This window comes from Athene cunicularia (assembly GCF_003259725.1).
Source record: "Athene cunicularia isolate RWA chromosome 3 unlocalized genomic scaffold, athCun1 chr3_part1, whole genome shotgun sequence".
In the NCBI taxonomy this organism is placed as follows: domain Eukaryota; kingdom Metazoa; phylum Chordata; class Aves; order Strigiformes; family Strigidae; genus Athene; species Athene cunicularia.
In genome coordinates, this window is record NW_020799097.1 from 90,319,149 (window position 1) to 90,336,186 (window position 17,038).

The 17,038-nt window shown below is 38.0% G+C and overlaps 1 protein-coding gene and 1 long non-coding RNA gene across 2 annotated transcripts in view; one reads left to right on the forward strand and one right to left on the reverse strand.

The window, feature by feature from the left end:
* Positions 1-24: 24 nt before the first annotated feature.
* FAM98A (family with sequence similarity 98 member A) lies at positions 25-14,227 on the reverse strand (the record flags this gene model as incomplete). Its single annotated transcript, XM_026846331.1, has 7 exons — positions 25-939; positions 2,442-2,609; positions 5,356-5,472; positions 6,821-6,901; positions 9,215-9,399; positions 12,166-12,300; positions 14,065-14,227. Coding segments are annotated over 7 exons (1,605 nt in total), but the record flags the coding sequence as incomplete, so codon positions are not given.
* A 1,515-nt stretch (positions 14,228-15,742) lies between these two features.
* The window catches only part of LOC113478829, a 10,296-nt gene continuing 9,000 nt past the window's right edge, over positions 15,743-17,038 (forward strand). Inside the window, exon 1 of the long non-coding RNA XR_003398145.1 lies at positions 15,743-15,753. This is a non-coding gene — a long non-coding RNA (uncharacterized LOC113478829). The remainder of the gene's footprint in view (positions 15,754-17,038) is intronic.

Consider the following 17,038-nt stretch of genomic DNA (forward strand, 5'->3'; position numbering starts at 1 on the left):
CAAAGGAGATACCTTCTCCAGAGCATAAAGAAAGTTGTTCTTTGCTCAATGCAAAATATCCCACCCAAACTGATTCTACTGCCATGTACAAACCTGTACTAATTCAAGCAGCAATTAAGCCGGGCCTCTGAAACCAGGTTTCCATTACATGAGCTCTGCCAAAGCAGAAGTTTTTTAGCAGCCTCAGCTTGTGAAGTGTCTTCCTTGTCCAAAGCCAGATTGATTATACTGATAACCTCCATGCTGGAAGTGCTGCTCAAACTGCCCCCCTTGATTAAAGTTCTGTCCACCTCTGCCCCCCCAGCCTCCTCCTTGACCTCCACGGCCACCACGACCGCCACGGCCACCCCTCCCTCCTCCACGCCCACCCCCACCTCGGTCACTGTGGGACCCACCATCTTGGTATCTGTTGTCTTGCTGGTAGCCACCACCCCCTTGGTAGCCACTTCCTGAATATGAAGATGACTGGTAGCCACCATAGCCTCCTCCTTGGTAGCCACCACCTCCACCACCACTGTGGTAGCCGCCTGTTTGAAAACCTGCATCTCTGTAGTTGCTCTCCCTGTAGCTGCCATCCTGGTAGCCACCACCTCCACCATCTGTCCAACCTCCTTGAAGCTTGTTTCCTCTTCCACCTCCTCTGCCACCATGATCATAACCACCACGTCCTCCTCGTCCCCCTCGGTCATGGCTTCCTTGTTCATGACCTCCTCGCCCTCCATATGATGAGTCATAGCCTCCTCTTCCTCCTCGGTCATGACCCCCATGGTCATAACCTCCTCGCCCTCCATATGAGGATTCGTAGCCACCTCTTCCTCCTCTGCCACCTCCTTGTTGCGGACCAGCCTCTGGCCTTTTCTGCCACGGTGGCATCTCAGGGGGTGGCGGTTCAATTTCATTGGGCCTTCCTCCTCTGTCAGGCACTCTGCCCATTAGCACCTGCAAAGGAAAAGGGAGAATTGCTGTAGGAGTTGTAACACCTTACAGAAGAGTCACATTTACTGATACACACCACAAACAGCAGCCACTCAAGAGTTCGTGCATCCAGAGGATTTCATCAAGGGAAACTTTTGTCTGTTTGAATGTGACAGACCTTCATGCCCAATTAATAAAAATTGAACAGAGATTATCTAGTACTCCAAGCACTGCTAACAAGACAAGTCAGAAGACCTGGGGTTTTTGTTCAAACAGCAGGCACACCAGTAGAAGCAGCATCAATACACTCACTAAACTGTTTACTAGTGCAGACTGATAGTCTCAAACAACCACAAGTATAGCGCCACACAGTCCCTCTAACTAGTGCTCTGAATTGCTGTAGAAGCCATTGGCTTGATAAACAAAGTGCAGATTTTTTTTTTCAGGACACGCAAAAACTTAAACACCAACTAATGAGTGTCAGACAGCACTGATCAGAGTTGAGCAAGACTCTAGGGGTCTTTAGCTGTCTAAGGATGCTGTGACATTAAGAATTTAGCAAGACTTAAAATGGGACAGGACACTTGCATTATTTCAAGATTTTAAACGATGTAACAGAAAAACTTAAATGGAAGTAACTCTGTTACTGTCTTGGAAAACATTTAATATTGATAATGGAGATAACAGAATATGGATCGGCACCAGGGCAGCATTGCATTCCTAGTAAGACACATACGGTCTGATGGTAGTCACAACTGCCTTCCCATTTAATTTCTTACATTCCACACTCCAACTACACTAAAAAGTTATTTGGGGTGGAGTGGTCAAATTGGCACACCACTATTCTATCCCAAATTAATTAGAACTTTATCTGAAATACAGTTGGTACCCAGAAGGCAGAAAAGCATGCATGTGCACCCACAAATTTTAAAGAAACAAGTACACTGCTGTACATAGCTACTGAGCTTTGAGTTCAGCATGTGTGCTTTTGTGAGCCTATTAGTCTTGTGAAATGATAATTTTTGAAACAAAGTAAATTGCTTAGTCTAAATCATATTTCTACTATGTCATTACTAAGACTGCACACTTGACTATAATCTCTTTTATTTGCATACATAGGGGACTAACTTGTAAGAGTCTTGCTTCGTGATCTTAATACATTCTATTTACATAGACCAGAAAAACTGTTACTACGTAGGTGTTATTTTAGACACAGTGGCAGAATTAGGTAGCAGCAGTGTAATGACATCAGTAATTCTGGTAAGACAGAGCAGACCTACTCCCACTGAAAGTAATCAAAGATATTACAGCAATTTTTTACTGTCCTAAGAAGGGACACTCTGAACCTAAAAGGTGAAACTGCAGTTCCCATAATGTACGGATGCATAATCTGGAGTACAGAAACACTAAGTTTCTTGTCCTTTATTTCCAAATTCCACTTACAACTGTAAAAAAGTCGGATTTATTACTACATTCAAATTACTTAAATATTCACCACAGAACAAGATATTTGTCACCAAAGGTACCTTATTAATGGCACATGCAGTCTTCTCTCGGATGGACCCACTGCTTGTTCTCATAATCTTTGACAGATCCTGCCGAGCTGCCAAGAGATTTGCAATGGAAACAGTGCACTTAGTAGATAAGAGGGCACGTTTTGGCTGGTAGACTTTAGCCAGTTTTTCTGTTTGACTCTGTTAGAAAGAAGAGAAACAAAACCCAGTTAGCTAATGTAATAGGAAAGCAATGGGACACATCACCGAAAGAATCAAATCAACACTGAAGAACAAGACACTACTACAAACAACAAAAATTAATATAAGAACAGTGAGATCCACTCTATAACTAAGAATCACTGCAACAAAGCTAGCATTTGTCAAATTAACTTCTCAACATAGCAAACACTACTCTGAATTTCCAAGACACTGATCTTCTGACAGTTTTAAGATTATCAATATATACATGCAGACTGTATTACTTTCAGGCACAGAAGTGTGTTGTATAGTTATACAAACTACTGCTAATGTCTAAAAGATACTGAAACACATCTGTGTCCAGCCTCCAGACCGCCTTCTGTGCCTGCACCCTGATGCACACTCATTCCAGTTAGGTGATGGGATGCTAGCCTATCTCAACACCGTATCAGCAGAAAAAGGCAGCGATAGCTCTTTCACACTCTTCATTCCAGTCAGCTTCTTCACAAAGGCAAGCCATAAAAAGGTACTGGCAGAATTCTCAAGTGCTTGCTCTAATTCAGTCCTTTGTCTGGGCATATGTAGTGCTCAGGCTAGAAATTACATCCTACATGTCAACTTTGCCTTGTATGTGGAGTATCTCTCTTCCTCTACTGCCTTTTGGCATTAACCATACTGGCTTTTTTGAACACCTCAAAAGTATGACAGCAGTTTTCCAGCTGACAGAGACAACAGAAATCTGTGCTACCAGCCATGAGTTAACACACGAGTTACACCTATCTTCAGTTACCAACAGAGTTAATGTGTGATACAGTTAAGATAAACCACATCGTAATCTACACACAGACAAAAGGGCTGCTTTTTGTCTGGACCCCAGATGACAGCAGTGGGGACAGGCAAATCTGGTTTTCCAACAAATCTCTTAACACAGCAAATTTTAAAATCCTATTTTACATCTAAAGGCAGAAAACTAGAATTGGGAAGAAGTGACAGTATGTATTTCCATTTGACTCTGTGGCAAGTTTTTAAACCAAAAAGCTTCTACCTTTATTTACAAGTTGAACTCAGTTTATTCCAAATGAAGGAAAACATGCAAATCATTTACCTGACACCGGCTAAAGACAGGAAAAGCAACAGTATTCACCAGAGCAGTAGTATATTTCTCCCTGGCAAGTTTCACTGAGCTCTGAGCAGAGTATTTTGGTGCTATGATATTATTCTTTTAGGTGTAACTTGAAATTTTTAAACTTAAAAAAAAACCCTAATCAAGTTTTTACTGGTGTTTCTACTATCTGGAGAAGTAGCTATTTAGTTATACTACTGTATTCTGATACTTTTCAAATTTTAAAATAAAAAAAATTACCATCATGTAGTAAAGCACTGTGAAAAGTTACTGTTAAAACAAACTGTATTGCATGTCTGGAATACTACAGCCCCATTCTCCGATTTTGTATTGTTATGGTCCTAAAAAAATTTAAGATTTGCATTTCAATAGATAAAAATGCATATATACAATTTTTGTGAAACGGTTTCATGTAACTAGTCTAGTCCAAAACCACCTGAGAAGTCTCCTAAGGAAAAAACAAACAAACATAGATTTGGATGCCAAAGCCACAACACAATTAGAAGCCCCTGGTTTTTAATCTAATCCATACTTTTCCCAATTTTCATTCACTATTAAAATATTCAATCAACCAAATAGTTCTTCAGTCATCTACTAAAAGAACTGAGGAACACAAGGTTTAAGAGATAGTACACCAGTAGAAGTCCTACTCAGGTGATGAAGCAGAAAAGGGAAGAGGTCACAGTTTATTATTAAAATAGTTGCTTTTTGAATAAATCATTTATCAAGAAAAAACCCTTGATGATTCATGTGTCACAGTTTATCACTAGTAACTCAGTCTTAAGCACTGCCAGTAGCATAATTGACAGCATGTTAGCAGATCTGGTTTAGTCCTAGACAATAAATCATTTTTTAAATCTTGTCATTCCTTTTTCACTATGAAATACAAGAAATAGGGAAACCATGTCATTATTTTAAAAAGCAGAATATGCATCACACCTTTGAGAATAGTCAGTGTTAGGTTAATGGTTGGACTAGATGATCTTCAAGGTCTTTTCCAACCCATATGATTCTGTGATACTCAGAGAGAACAGATGTCATGTCACAGCCACTTGCACAATTCAAAGACAAAAGCAGCACATAAAATATTACTCCGTCTATGAAGTAAGAACAAGTAGTGCCTTAGCAGATTTTCTCATGTGCATCTGTGGAGCTGTGCTTTCAGACACACTTTGAGTTAAGGAAATCTGATCACTATGGACAGCACAACTTACCAGTTAAAGGATGGTCTAGAGGAAGATGTTTTTCTACCACCACACAGAGACAGCACTTAGTGATTCACATTATGGTACTCTGAACACAAAGGGTTGGATCAGTAATCTCCTCTTACTATTTTTTTTTTAGTGGCCTATTTAACTGTATGTTTTGGCTTTGGCATCTAGTTACACACCATCTACCTTCTCAATTTACATACTGTTTTAAAATCCAAACAAATCAGTTTGAAGTAAAAATTTTAGTCATCTTACATTGTCATAAACTACTTCAGAAACTCAAACCAAAACCAGACAACTCCTGTGATTATTTCTTAGTCGTGAAGGATGAAACAATGAGGAAGCAGTTTTTCAGAGATACTTATTATAAAGCATTACCATCAACCAAAACTTCACAGTAAGTTGTTTGTACCTTAGCTCTATCTGACCAGCCAAAGGACTGCACAGTAACATCCAAACGTTTGACTAACAGTTTTCTTCGGACTTCATATTCATTGACTATGGCTTGATTAATTGCTTCAATTTTTTCCTGAAACAAAAAATTTGAAAACATAAAACCTAGAGATTATAAATAAAACGTTTCTACTTAAGATAATAAACTATGCGGATGGAAAAGAATAACCCACAGAGATATTAAAAAGGGCTTAGGTCTGCAATTACCTACCTTGTCAAATGGGCTCACAGCAAGCTATGCCTGCTGACACTAAATTTCCTGAAGGCTTCAAAGGCTCTGCTATCCTCATGTTTAGCCTTCTACCATTTCTAACAGCACAGTTGTCTTGTTTTTCAGAAGGGACATCAAAACTGCATGCATCACTGAGGCATTTCTCAATGCCCACCAGGATAGAGAAGTGAGAAAATACTACATTCAACAAACTGAAGGGGATGCAAGGACATACGTTAAGTCCTAGAGACCAGAGTGTCCTTGCCTTTTTAAAAAGTAGTAAGCTTAAGGACAAAAGACAGAGCAAAGATAGAGGACTAAAAGTAATGTACTGTAAGAGGATCTTGATTAAAGGACAATCTGCATACAGACAAGACAACTAAGTGCCCCATGGGGAGAAGCCACCACTAAAAACACACCTGGTAGCAGACAATGGTCTAGTCAGAGCAACACTTGAGATATGCACCATTAAGGAAATAATTTATGTATTGGGTGAAGCCTGTTGGATGGGGGCAGTGGGGCCCACTTTCAGTCTCAACAATACAAGAACTGAAGGAAGCAAACCGCTGGGACTAGATAAGCAAGAGACACAAGAGAGACTCGCAGTCTTGCAGCAGCAGCCATAGTTTCATGCTGGTGCAGCAGCAATATCTAACACAGGCACCATCCTTGTAGAACTGCAGGTGATAAAACACAACTAGAAATGATTGTGCCTCTGCCACCTGGGTGAACAGCCTCTTCCAGCTTCCACCTGCACACTCACTGCTTCTTGGAGAAAAGGCTATGAAGGAAGCAGACTACTCCAGCAGGACAGAAAGAGAGGAAGAAATGATGGGAAGACCCACAGGTTAGCTGGAAAGAAGCCACAGGAGGGGATGTGACAAGATCTCAGCAAGGCTAGGTCACACAGACAGTGATGGCAAAGGGCAGGAGAGGAAGGCTTAAGCTACTGCACAAGCATGCAGGTCAACACCACCACTGTAAATCTGCTATTTCGGAACACTTTTGCCTGCATCTGGACATACAGAATCACAAGCCTAATATCTTAACTGTTGCTGCACATTTATTGTACCAACATATATGTAAAATCCTGCAAGAAACTGTTTTATTTCCAGAAAGAGATGAGAAAAATCATTATGCAACATTATACACAGAATCAGTATTTCATATACCTGAAAAAAGGAAATGAGCTTTAACACCTGCAACTACTTACCCAGTGAGCTGGTCCCAGTTGTTTCTTCAATAAAGGTTTTCCAACATGATTAGGTGGAACCTTTGCTAGAGTTTCCTTCAGCTGTGAGGAGATATATAAGAATGTAAGCATTGGCTAAAAAAAATAAATTAAAAAATCAGATTTTCAAAGATTAAAATTACAGGAGAGGACTCTTGGACAGTCATTAGGCATGTCAGAGCAACCTCCAATATCAAGTTGTTTTCTCTGGGACAGAGAATCAAGCACACTTCCTTTGGAAAACAACTATTTTTATATTTCTGGTAGTCTTGGCTATAATTATTTAAAAATTAAGAGAATGAACTATGGAGCAGATCTACAGTTAAAACAGAAAGATTCTATGAGGTACAGTGCCCCTTGAAGACAGAGGGATTACTCTACACATCATCTCTTTAATTCTGAAAAACCCATACTTGCATCAAAATCTTGTATTATGTGAAATATAACACAACCTAAAGAAGGACCCCTCTTTACAAACAAAAGGAGAAAATCTTCAATATAAAAATTTAAATTTAACTTGCATTTTAGAAATTTGGGCACAACTTTGGTTATCTTTCACATCTCAGAATTTCTGAGGACTTTACAGGGAAGAAATGGAGTAGCAGTAACAAAAACTTGGATCAAAGCAGGTTGGAGTTATGAAAACACTTTTCCACTGCTGCAAGCCACATTTTTCAACTTCCTTAGCTGTTCATTCCAGCAACTGATTTAACAGAGTGACCAGTTTTCCAAAGGTGCTGAGCCAAATTAGTTAACTTGAAGATTTAAAAACCAAGTGCTTTCGGAATAGTAGAGGTAGCAGTTCATTCAGGTATCAGCAGTTTCTTTTTTTAATGTGATGGATCATTAACCAAGAGAGTCAATTATACAAAGATCTTGCTCCAAACTGTACTGTGTACGCGTGAAGAAAAAGGAAGCTTGATTTTCACATGCTTGATCAGCATACTGCCATTCTAAGAATCACTTTTTAAAATTAAGAAAATTTAGGGTGATCTCTTAACTATAATCTTACTCTTGACTTAATCTAGTCAAGAGTCAAATTTTCACTCTATGTTATTTAAGTTTTCACATCTTGCTCAACTTCATGATGCAATTTCATTTACAAAGTTAAATAATTTTTTCAGTTATTAGTCAGCTTTACTTTCTTCTTCTCAAATACTACCAACATCTGAAGTCTTTAGACTGTAAGCACCACAGCTATATATGATTTCTAAAAAATCCTGTAGGTTAGAAATTCCTGATTTATTTTATTAAGCTATAAGGACTGTTGCAGTGGTTTTTTTAGTATAAACACCTATATAAATCAATGAGATAACATTCATTTAACCTTAATGATTTCACAAGGTGTATGCAAGTCTGACTTTAAAGATTTTAATCTACCTTGTGTTCTGCATTTTTATAGAGCCTCTTTCACCAGCAAAGCTTGCTAGCATTGTTCATTGTTATGAGTATTTTCTACCTTTTACAGAAAACAAAAGCACTATTTAATGCCCCAACAAGAAAACAAACTGCTTCCATTCTACACCTTGGACTTCCGCTGGAAAACCATCCTCCTCTTCTTAAAGAAGTAAATTCAAACTGCTTTCTTGCAAAGAAATGAAGCACTATTTTCAGTTGGTTGGGTTTAAGTACAACACAACTAAAAGGTTGGTCCAAAAACTTCTCAAAGTATTTTGAGGAGTTGTTTTTTAAAGTTCACAAAGGTTCTCCTCTGCTCTTCTGCTCTCCCCTATCCTGCAAGTTATTTAATGTAACTTTAAAACTTTCTGTCCCCAACCTTGGGTCTGTGCACTAGACAGTCCACTCCATTTCTCTGCTTTATAAAAATTACTCAAACAAAAGTAAATTTATTTTTTAAAAAAACACAACAGTCTGGAGAACACATACATGTAAAGGAACAAAAATAAATGGAACCACAAGAACTGATGAAGCCTTAGGGAAAAGGTGTAAGCTTTACTTTAGTTACAACACCTTTTAACCTAAACATTTTTAAAACAGTAGGTTCCTGTAAAAATTTATTTAGGAGTATGTCTTGGAATATGTTTCTCCTTAATGTTCTTGCTGAGGCCTAAGCTCAGCATTTACCATGTCTTCTGCAACAGGTGATGACATTAAAACCTAGAGCAGTAAGAAATACCTCACCCCATAAGGCAATGATAGCAGTAGTCCCTGACCTCGTGCCTTGGCATGGAAAAAGCCTTTAAATTCAGTTTCAAAATCCTGACTCTTGGCATATTTAATAAACCATGTTAACTCTCCTTCACAATTCAATCACTGGAGTTTCACAAGAGGCAAATCTGTCCCTGGTAGCAGAACTATTTTCCGTCAAAACAGCAACATCATAAATATTCTATTTTTTTTTCCTTTGGATCTTACTTTTTTTTCAATTCCACTGAAGAACTGGAACATCGTTATGTTGGCTGGAGGCTTGGACATGCCTAAAGCAATACATATGCCTTTTAGCTCCTGAAAGACTTCACTGCCACCTCCTTCCTGTGCTTTTTTAGGAGGGGCGTTCACACACAGCATTCTGGCAGCTTCCAGTTCTGAGATGAGGTATGCTGGGTAAGAAAAATTAGATTTCAGCATCAGATATAGCCGAGTTAAATTATTTAGAACCAGTGAGAACTCAAGTGCTTACAACCAACAAATGTGCAAATGGACTGTTTTAGAAATAGTTAGGGCTGTAATTTTGGTATCCACAGAATGCTCATATTCCTACTAATCACTGAGACCAGTGCTAGAAACACAAACAGGGGAAGGGTTTAGTACAACCAATTAAAGCCTGGAAAAAATCCCTATGATTCCAACAGGTATTAATCACATAGTTCAACAGAAAACAGCTCTTTTCCTTCAGGCTTTGCCCAGCAAAGACAGGAGACTAGGAACATGGAAATAAGCAGGATGAGTGATGGGACATGCACTTTAAGCTAGACAAGCAAGCACTCGTTGAGGCTTTACGAAATAAAGCAAGGATATGAGTAAAGAGAAGTGAAATGCTGGATGAATCTCCTCTACTTCCCAGGACAAGATGCAGAGTGGAAAAATAACTCCAGTTTTAAAAGTACTGTTGAGAATTCAGGTATATAGTAATTCCAGAAAGGAAGGCAGTAACTGATGAAATAGAACCTGAAGTGCTCTTCAATATATCAGAACTGCAAGAGCCTACCATCACATTATAACTGTTTTATCAAACAAAATATATTAAAGTCACAATTTCTGAACGTGATATACAGGCAAAATTTCAGCCTTAAGTATCGTTTATTGCGATACAAATTTAGCACACAGCCTTTCCTTGCAACTGTCACAGCTTTAAAGTTTGTATAAAATGTATATAAAAAAATTGTATATAAATGTATATAATAATGTATATAAATGTATATAATAAATGTATATAATAATGTATATAAAAATTGTATATAAAAAAATACAGAGGTATAACGATACTTTTATCATGAATCATACTGGGTGGTGATAACAGTAACATAAATACTTCTAAAATAAGTATTGAAAAATAGATACTGCACTGATAGAGACACACTTGCGAGCAAGGATGTAAAACCCATGGCTATACAAAAGCAGCTCAGTACCTATAAAATTGGGACAGATCAAAAGATTAAGAAAAGAACAAAACATTTTAGTGATCTCTAGAATTTCTTCTAGATCTCCAGAATGTCTTCTGCTAAACCCACAGAACACCTTATAAAGTTAATAAAATGTGTAAAGTGATGAAGAATTCTTTGTAAGTTCTTGCAGTGGTATTTTATACAGATTTTTCTTGTATTCAACTCCAATTATTTACACCCTGTTAGTACCTCCTGAAAAAGAAATTAGAAGCAGAATTTTGTTTCAAGCACTCAGAGATCACATTCAAGCTACCTTCAACCTCCTCTGACAAAGACTGAAATTTTTAAGTCTACCACTGTAAATATTCTCCAGATAGTGTTTCTTTTTTGCAGACCTTTTCTGAATCAACCTGAAACTCCTATACTTTTTATCTTTGCAGATGCCAGTACTTAATATTGTATTCTCATGATGCTGCACTCCAAGATAATCCTAACTACTTACATTTATTTGGTGCTTTCCTCTACCAGCAATACTACCACATCTTCCAACTGACATAAACTGTGCTGCATTTTGTTAAAATGTAAAATAACCTGGCATTCCATTAAAGAAAGCTATTCTGTTTCTCAAAAAAAATCTGGGTTTAGAGCTCACATACAAGAGGATACCTAATAAGTTAGCTAAATATAGGTAAAGAAAGCTATGCAACTATCACGGTACACAAAAAAAGGAGTTTGGCATCTATTTCAATTCCACATTTGAGAGTAAACACAGTATTCCTGCCAGATGGGATACCGGAGTTCAGCTTCTGAACATAGCCTTATATTACCAAAAGGTACATCACAGAGGACCTCTGGGATAAACTGTGTCACAGACAAGCCAAATTTATTGAATGGCTTAGCTTGCAGAGAATAAGATGAAGGGAAGATTGTTTGAGCTACAAAATAGTTTAAATGCAATAATTAGCTCACTTCATCTGACATTTCTGAACATGTTATCAAAACAAATTCAGATAAAATCTTACTACTCATCTTTCTCCTACTGTTGAAATACAGGAACCTAGTCTGTAATTCATTTCTTACATCTCAGCTGCAGGCAGAACTAAATTTCTGTTTTGAAAAGTTACAAGAATCAGCAGCAGCTGAAGAGGTAAATAAAACATTATTTATGTTAAATTTAAGATCAAATTAAAATTAATATTACAATTTCTATGTCTGACACTTGTAAAAATCTTTTTTGAAGCTATTTGCTTAGGGAGACTATCAAACAAACTGGGAGCCAGGGTAAAACATTTTCCCTTTCCCACAACAATTCCAATGGCTGTCGAAGTGTAGGAAAATGCGAGTCTTAGTACATCTTGCAAGTCATCACGGTGGGGGCTCCAAAATGATGATGTATCTGATGTTAGTGGTCATTTTTACAACCCTTCTAAACAAAATTCAGTGGCTAAAACCTGGCAGAAGTCTTCAAATTATTCCCTCTTCAGAGAACCTTTTGAGAAGTCATAGGACAGGCTTTTTGCTGGTGAACATGAAAAAGGTTAATACTCAGTATTTATACTGGCTGCAGAGTGACTGGTAAATTTATGAAACCCAGAAGTACAATATTCTGACACTGTAAATTACAGGGAAAAACAACTCATAATTTTAGGTAACGTTTTTTGTATCTTGTGGTAAACAAAACAGTATCTCATTAAGCGTAAGAAACAATACTACGATTCTTGCACAAAATCAGATTTGCTTGCAAGCACCCTTTTAACTTACTAAGCAGCAAGAGACAGTTCTTCTGATTATGAAGGCGTTTTGTCACATCTCCTGATGTTAATGATGCATATGGACAGTTCATTTCAGCCAGCAACCCACTCATTTCAAGTTGAAATTCTTCGGCTTCATTTGGACCTTAGAAGGAAAATAATAATAATTTGTTTATAGCTAATATATATATATATATATAGCTATGATCAGAATGAATTAGCTATTTGAAAAAAAAAAAAATTTGCTCCAGTTGCTATTTAACATTAAACTCTCGCTTTTAACGGAAGCCAAATGCTTTCTTTGGGTTTCTCAAAAACACAGCACAACCTATTCGAAGCCATGATATTCCTCGTTATTGTAAAATTACATTTCATTGACATCTTTTCCCAGCTACAACAGACATTGGCAACTTCTACAATGAAAAGTGACATTAAGAACATCACAAATCTTAATGGCTATTTTAAGTATCAACTAATTCTTCCCACTACAAATGTATTAGATACTTCTGAATAATATGGTTTGAGCTCTTATGTTTTTACTACTTCTCCCTGTAAGCTCAACATTTGTCAACTGATCTTACTTCATACCAATATCCTTTAAAAATAATTGAGTCACATAAACCAAAACTTAGACTGATACTTGTGTCAGAAATTAGAATATGTTAAGCCAAGTTATGCAAAAAATAGTGATTAATGAGAGGTTTTTCTTCTATTGAAAAAGGACTTCAACCCAAAATGTCTGTTATTCATAAACTCAAGACACACAAAACAAGGTAGGACTTGATGCTACTACAGATAAAATGTTTCTACCACTGTATTTAGAGAACTTGAAATAGGTGTTAGAATACTTCTGGCTTGTATTTTTACACAAAATGTATAGTAAGAACCTTACACTACTAGAAGAGGTGAGGCAATGTATTGTTACAGAGGAAGGGAGTCAAATACACTCAGAGAAGAAAGGATGGACATGTCAAAAACAGAAAGAGAAAAGGAACAGATATTGAGGTGAAAGGCAGCAATCTTTGGCCACTGAGTAGATTGATAGTTAAGCCTATAAAGGCATTATGAGTTAATAATTCAGAAGTACAGGTTATCATAACAATTTAACCTGTAGAATGTCATGACTAGTTGACAAAAAAAAATTTTTTTTTTAAAACTACAGTCTGCTTCCTCCACCAAATCAATAAACAAACATTTTATGACTAGATATTATTAGATACTAGGAAGAAATTCTTTACTGTGAGGGTGGTGAGAGGCACTGGAACAGGTTGCCCAGAGAGGTTGTGGCTGCCTCCTCCCCACAAGCGTTCAAGGTCAGATTGGACAGGGCTTTGAGCAACCTGGTCTAGTGGAAGGTGTCACTGTGGCAGGGGGGTGGAACTAGATGATCTTTAAGGGCCCTTCCAACCCAAACCATTCTGATTTTCAGGCTCCTTCTCACAATGTTTCATCAAGAGGGAAAAATACATAGTAAGCATAGAGTTGAGATAACCAACACTAAAAAGAAAATATGGTAACTGTAGTAAGAGAGAATTTTTCCCTGAACAGCAGGTATTTATTACATCAAAATTGCAGACAGAAGGATTGAAATAGGAATATTCTCATGATCCAATTAAAAAAAACCCCACATTGTTTCCTTAAATCCATCCAAGAACTTTAAAAAATCCTCTACGGTTGAACAATTAAAAGAAAAAGCTAATTTCAGAAGAAAGACTGTTTGATCCTCACTATTATTTAACCTCTACTGGCTATTCATTAGGCAAGTTTGAGGTGGAAAATATCCAAAAATCTAACAGCATAGAGACAATACTCCCTGGTACAACAGATTTAGTAATACTCAGCCCAAATCTTTATGGCATGCAAGAACACACATTAAGTGCACGTTTGTGCTATAGTTATGGCTACTTACTGTTAGTTGCCTGCACATTTTCCTCTAGTTTACAAAACAGCCGTAACTCAGATACCAACCAAGCACAGAGTTTGGTGAATTCAGGGGAACTGGCTCCACGAGAGACTGCCTGAGCCAGCGCTCCGTCATCTAACAATGGACCTTTGTAACTGACAAGTAAAATAAAAGCAGTTCATTAACATTTGCTATGAGGGATGTCCTGTGATATTTATTTTATGCTGTATACATATTGAGAGCTACACCCTCATCACATTTGCAATGCTGAACATCTAAACTGGTAAGTACTGAACTATAAGAAAAAGCATATTGAAAATATCTGAGTAAACTTGGTATTTCCATGAACATTAGCTTACTGCCAAAGAGACACTGTCACAAATTATCAAAGGTTTCATCTTGGAGAATGTCATCACATATACAGCGGCAACTTCTCTGCCTCTATCTCTTGAAGATGTTACTTACAATATAACTATCTAGGGCAACTGCAGTTTCAAAGTATAATTCTTAGGCACTGCTTTACAGTATGTTGAATAATTACTGTTGAACTAGTGCATCTTTTCTGTTGTTTCCTATCATGTATTAAAGGATCGCCATGCAAAACAATGCCTTTGATACAAATGGTATAAAAGCAATCTGCAAAACAATATCCTCTTTTGAAAAATTACCTTTTTTAATGGGCACAAGAAAAATAAATAGAAACATTTCGTTGCATAAACAAAATAAGCCAAAATGAGGCCTAGTGTAAGAAAGCATGAGTCTACAGATCAGGTCTTAGAAGACATAGTTTTCAGGACATCTGTGTACTCTGTTGGGGGAGGAAAAACAGTAGGGAGAAGAATGCCTTATTAACCAGGTAGAAGCACAACGTCTGAGCTTACCACAGTATTTAAGAAAAAATGCACAGTATTGTTTTGATACACTGCACCCAAAACAGAAAGACATCCAAGAGTGAGCACAATCAACCAAAATCCCTCTTACAAACTTCCAGGCAAAGGCACCCACTATGTCAGCAACCCAGTGAGTTCAGTCAACTCTTGGCCAACCTCAGAAGTAAAAAAACCCCCTCTCAAACAGCAAATTAAAATGTTAATTTCCACACTTTGCTCTTGTGCTTAACATCACATATAAAGGATTTGGACTTCACTGTAACAGCCTGTTACCTCATCCAACCAAAATGAAGAAGTCACACTCAAAAGTAACTTTTACCTCACAGAGCAGCTCGATTAGTGGCAGAGAGTTAATCTACTAACAGCTGGTGGGAAGCTGTAATCTGATGTATGACAACCCTACTACATTACCACAGTAGGCCAGACAATTCAACAGGTTAATTAGAGGAAGTTTAAGTTCTGTCCCAGGGCCATTTCAGACCTACACGTGTATAGGGACTCAGAACAGAAACATTCAACTTACAGATCAACGTAGAAGGGAAGTGATGACAAGCCTTTGGCTTTGGTAGCATCTGTATTTAAGTCACTGGTCACATCAGAGGACCCTTCTCTAGAATTTTTCTTTGACAGATATGACATTTTTTCTGTGTTATCTCTGCTATTTATGACTTCAGCTGCACATCTACTTGGCCAGTAATCCAACTTGGAGATTCCTGACAGCAACCATCTTTTTCCTTCCATTTCTACCAATGGTACATGTTTTAGAGTTACACTTCCCTTTTGGTAACATTATGCTGTCCAGCTTGTTTGCTTTTTTGATAGTTCAATAAACTGATTTACAAGGCAAAAGGCCACTATCTGAGCACCTCAAGCACAAATCCAAACAACTCTTTGATGTGTGATGCTATTAAAAAAAAAACCATAATCAAGTAATATATTTAGAAATGCCTTCAGTATCTGGTTAGAAAAAATAAGTTGAACTGTGAAGGACCATGTTGCTACTGTCCAGATCTTAAAACCTCAAACACCCCAGTCTTCCGAGAGACAAGGAAAGAGAAGTCATTTAGTCACATGCAGCAGTTTTCCTAGCTGTTATTAATACTGTTGAAGCCCCATGTCTTTTGCCCTCCAAATTTTCTTTTCAACCACTGTTGACAATCTTGGCTGATATGACTTATTTTTAATCTCCTTTCATTGTTTTATTTATTTATGTCAAAAATAGACAGCAATGTTTTCTGCCTATAATTACAGATAAGGAGCACTCCTTCAAGCCACTAATATCCTTTCAAGCATATGGCAGAAAAAAGAAGCCAATCACAGTATGTGCATCATAGCAGAGACCTTTTCACATTTCAGTCAGAGAAATACCTGTCAAAACAGAAGCCTATTTGTCAAGCTTTGGAACTATCATCACCAACTCAGCCTGGAAATACAATCTTTGTTGCAGTATAATGACTCTAGCCACAAAGTGATTTATGGGAATGCGGCCAATGTGAGTAAATACAGCTGTTTGCCTAGCAGCAGCAGTAAAATTGTAACCGTCTCTTGTCTGAACTCTCAACAGTTTACAGACATGCAAGCTTACAGTAGGGCATGTTCTCCTTGCTTTCCCTTTCATATTTATATAACCTTTACTGACTCTGACTAACAGGTTTAAACAACAAGTTTCTCGTGCTATCTTGTATTTTTAAAAAAGGGGAAATACTGTCATTTTCTTGCTATTATTTTTCACAAAATATAAAGCCTGAAAGACTTCCTCTACCCTGATTTCTCTTAAAAGGATTCTTTCTTCCTTCTTCACCCTCACTCCATCGAACAGGGGGGATACGGATGAGATGCCATCACGAGAATTGAGATCAGCACGCACTTGCAGATAAAATGTTTGCAAAGGTCGTACTGCTAAAAACCTGCCACTTCGGCTTGGTGCTTTTCTCAAGCCCAAGCGGTACCACCACCAGCTCCGCTATGGAGGCGGCACCCCAGCTCTGACGAAAAGAGACCTCTCCAGGGGCTGCCCCGGGCCGCGGGCCTCCGGGGCGACACCAGCGCCGCCTGCCCTTGGCGCCCAGCGGCCCTCCCCGCGCCAGGGG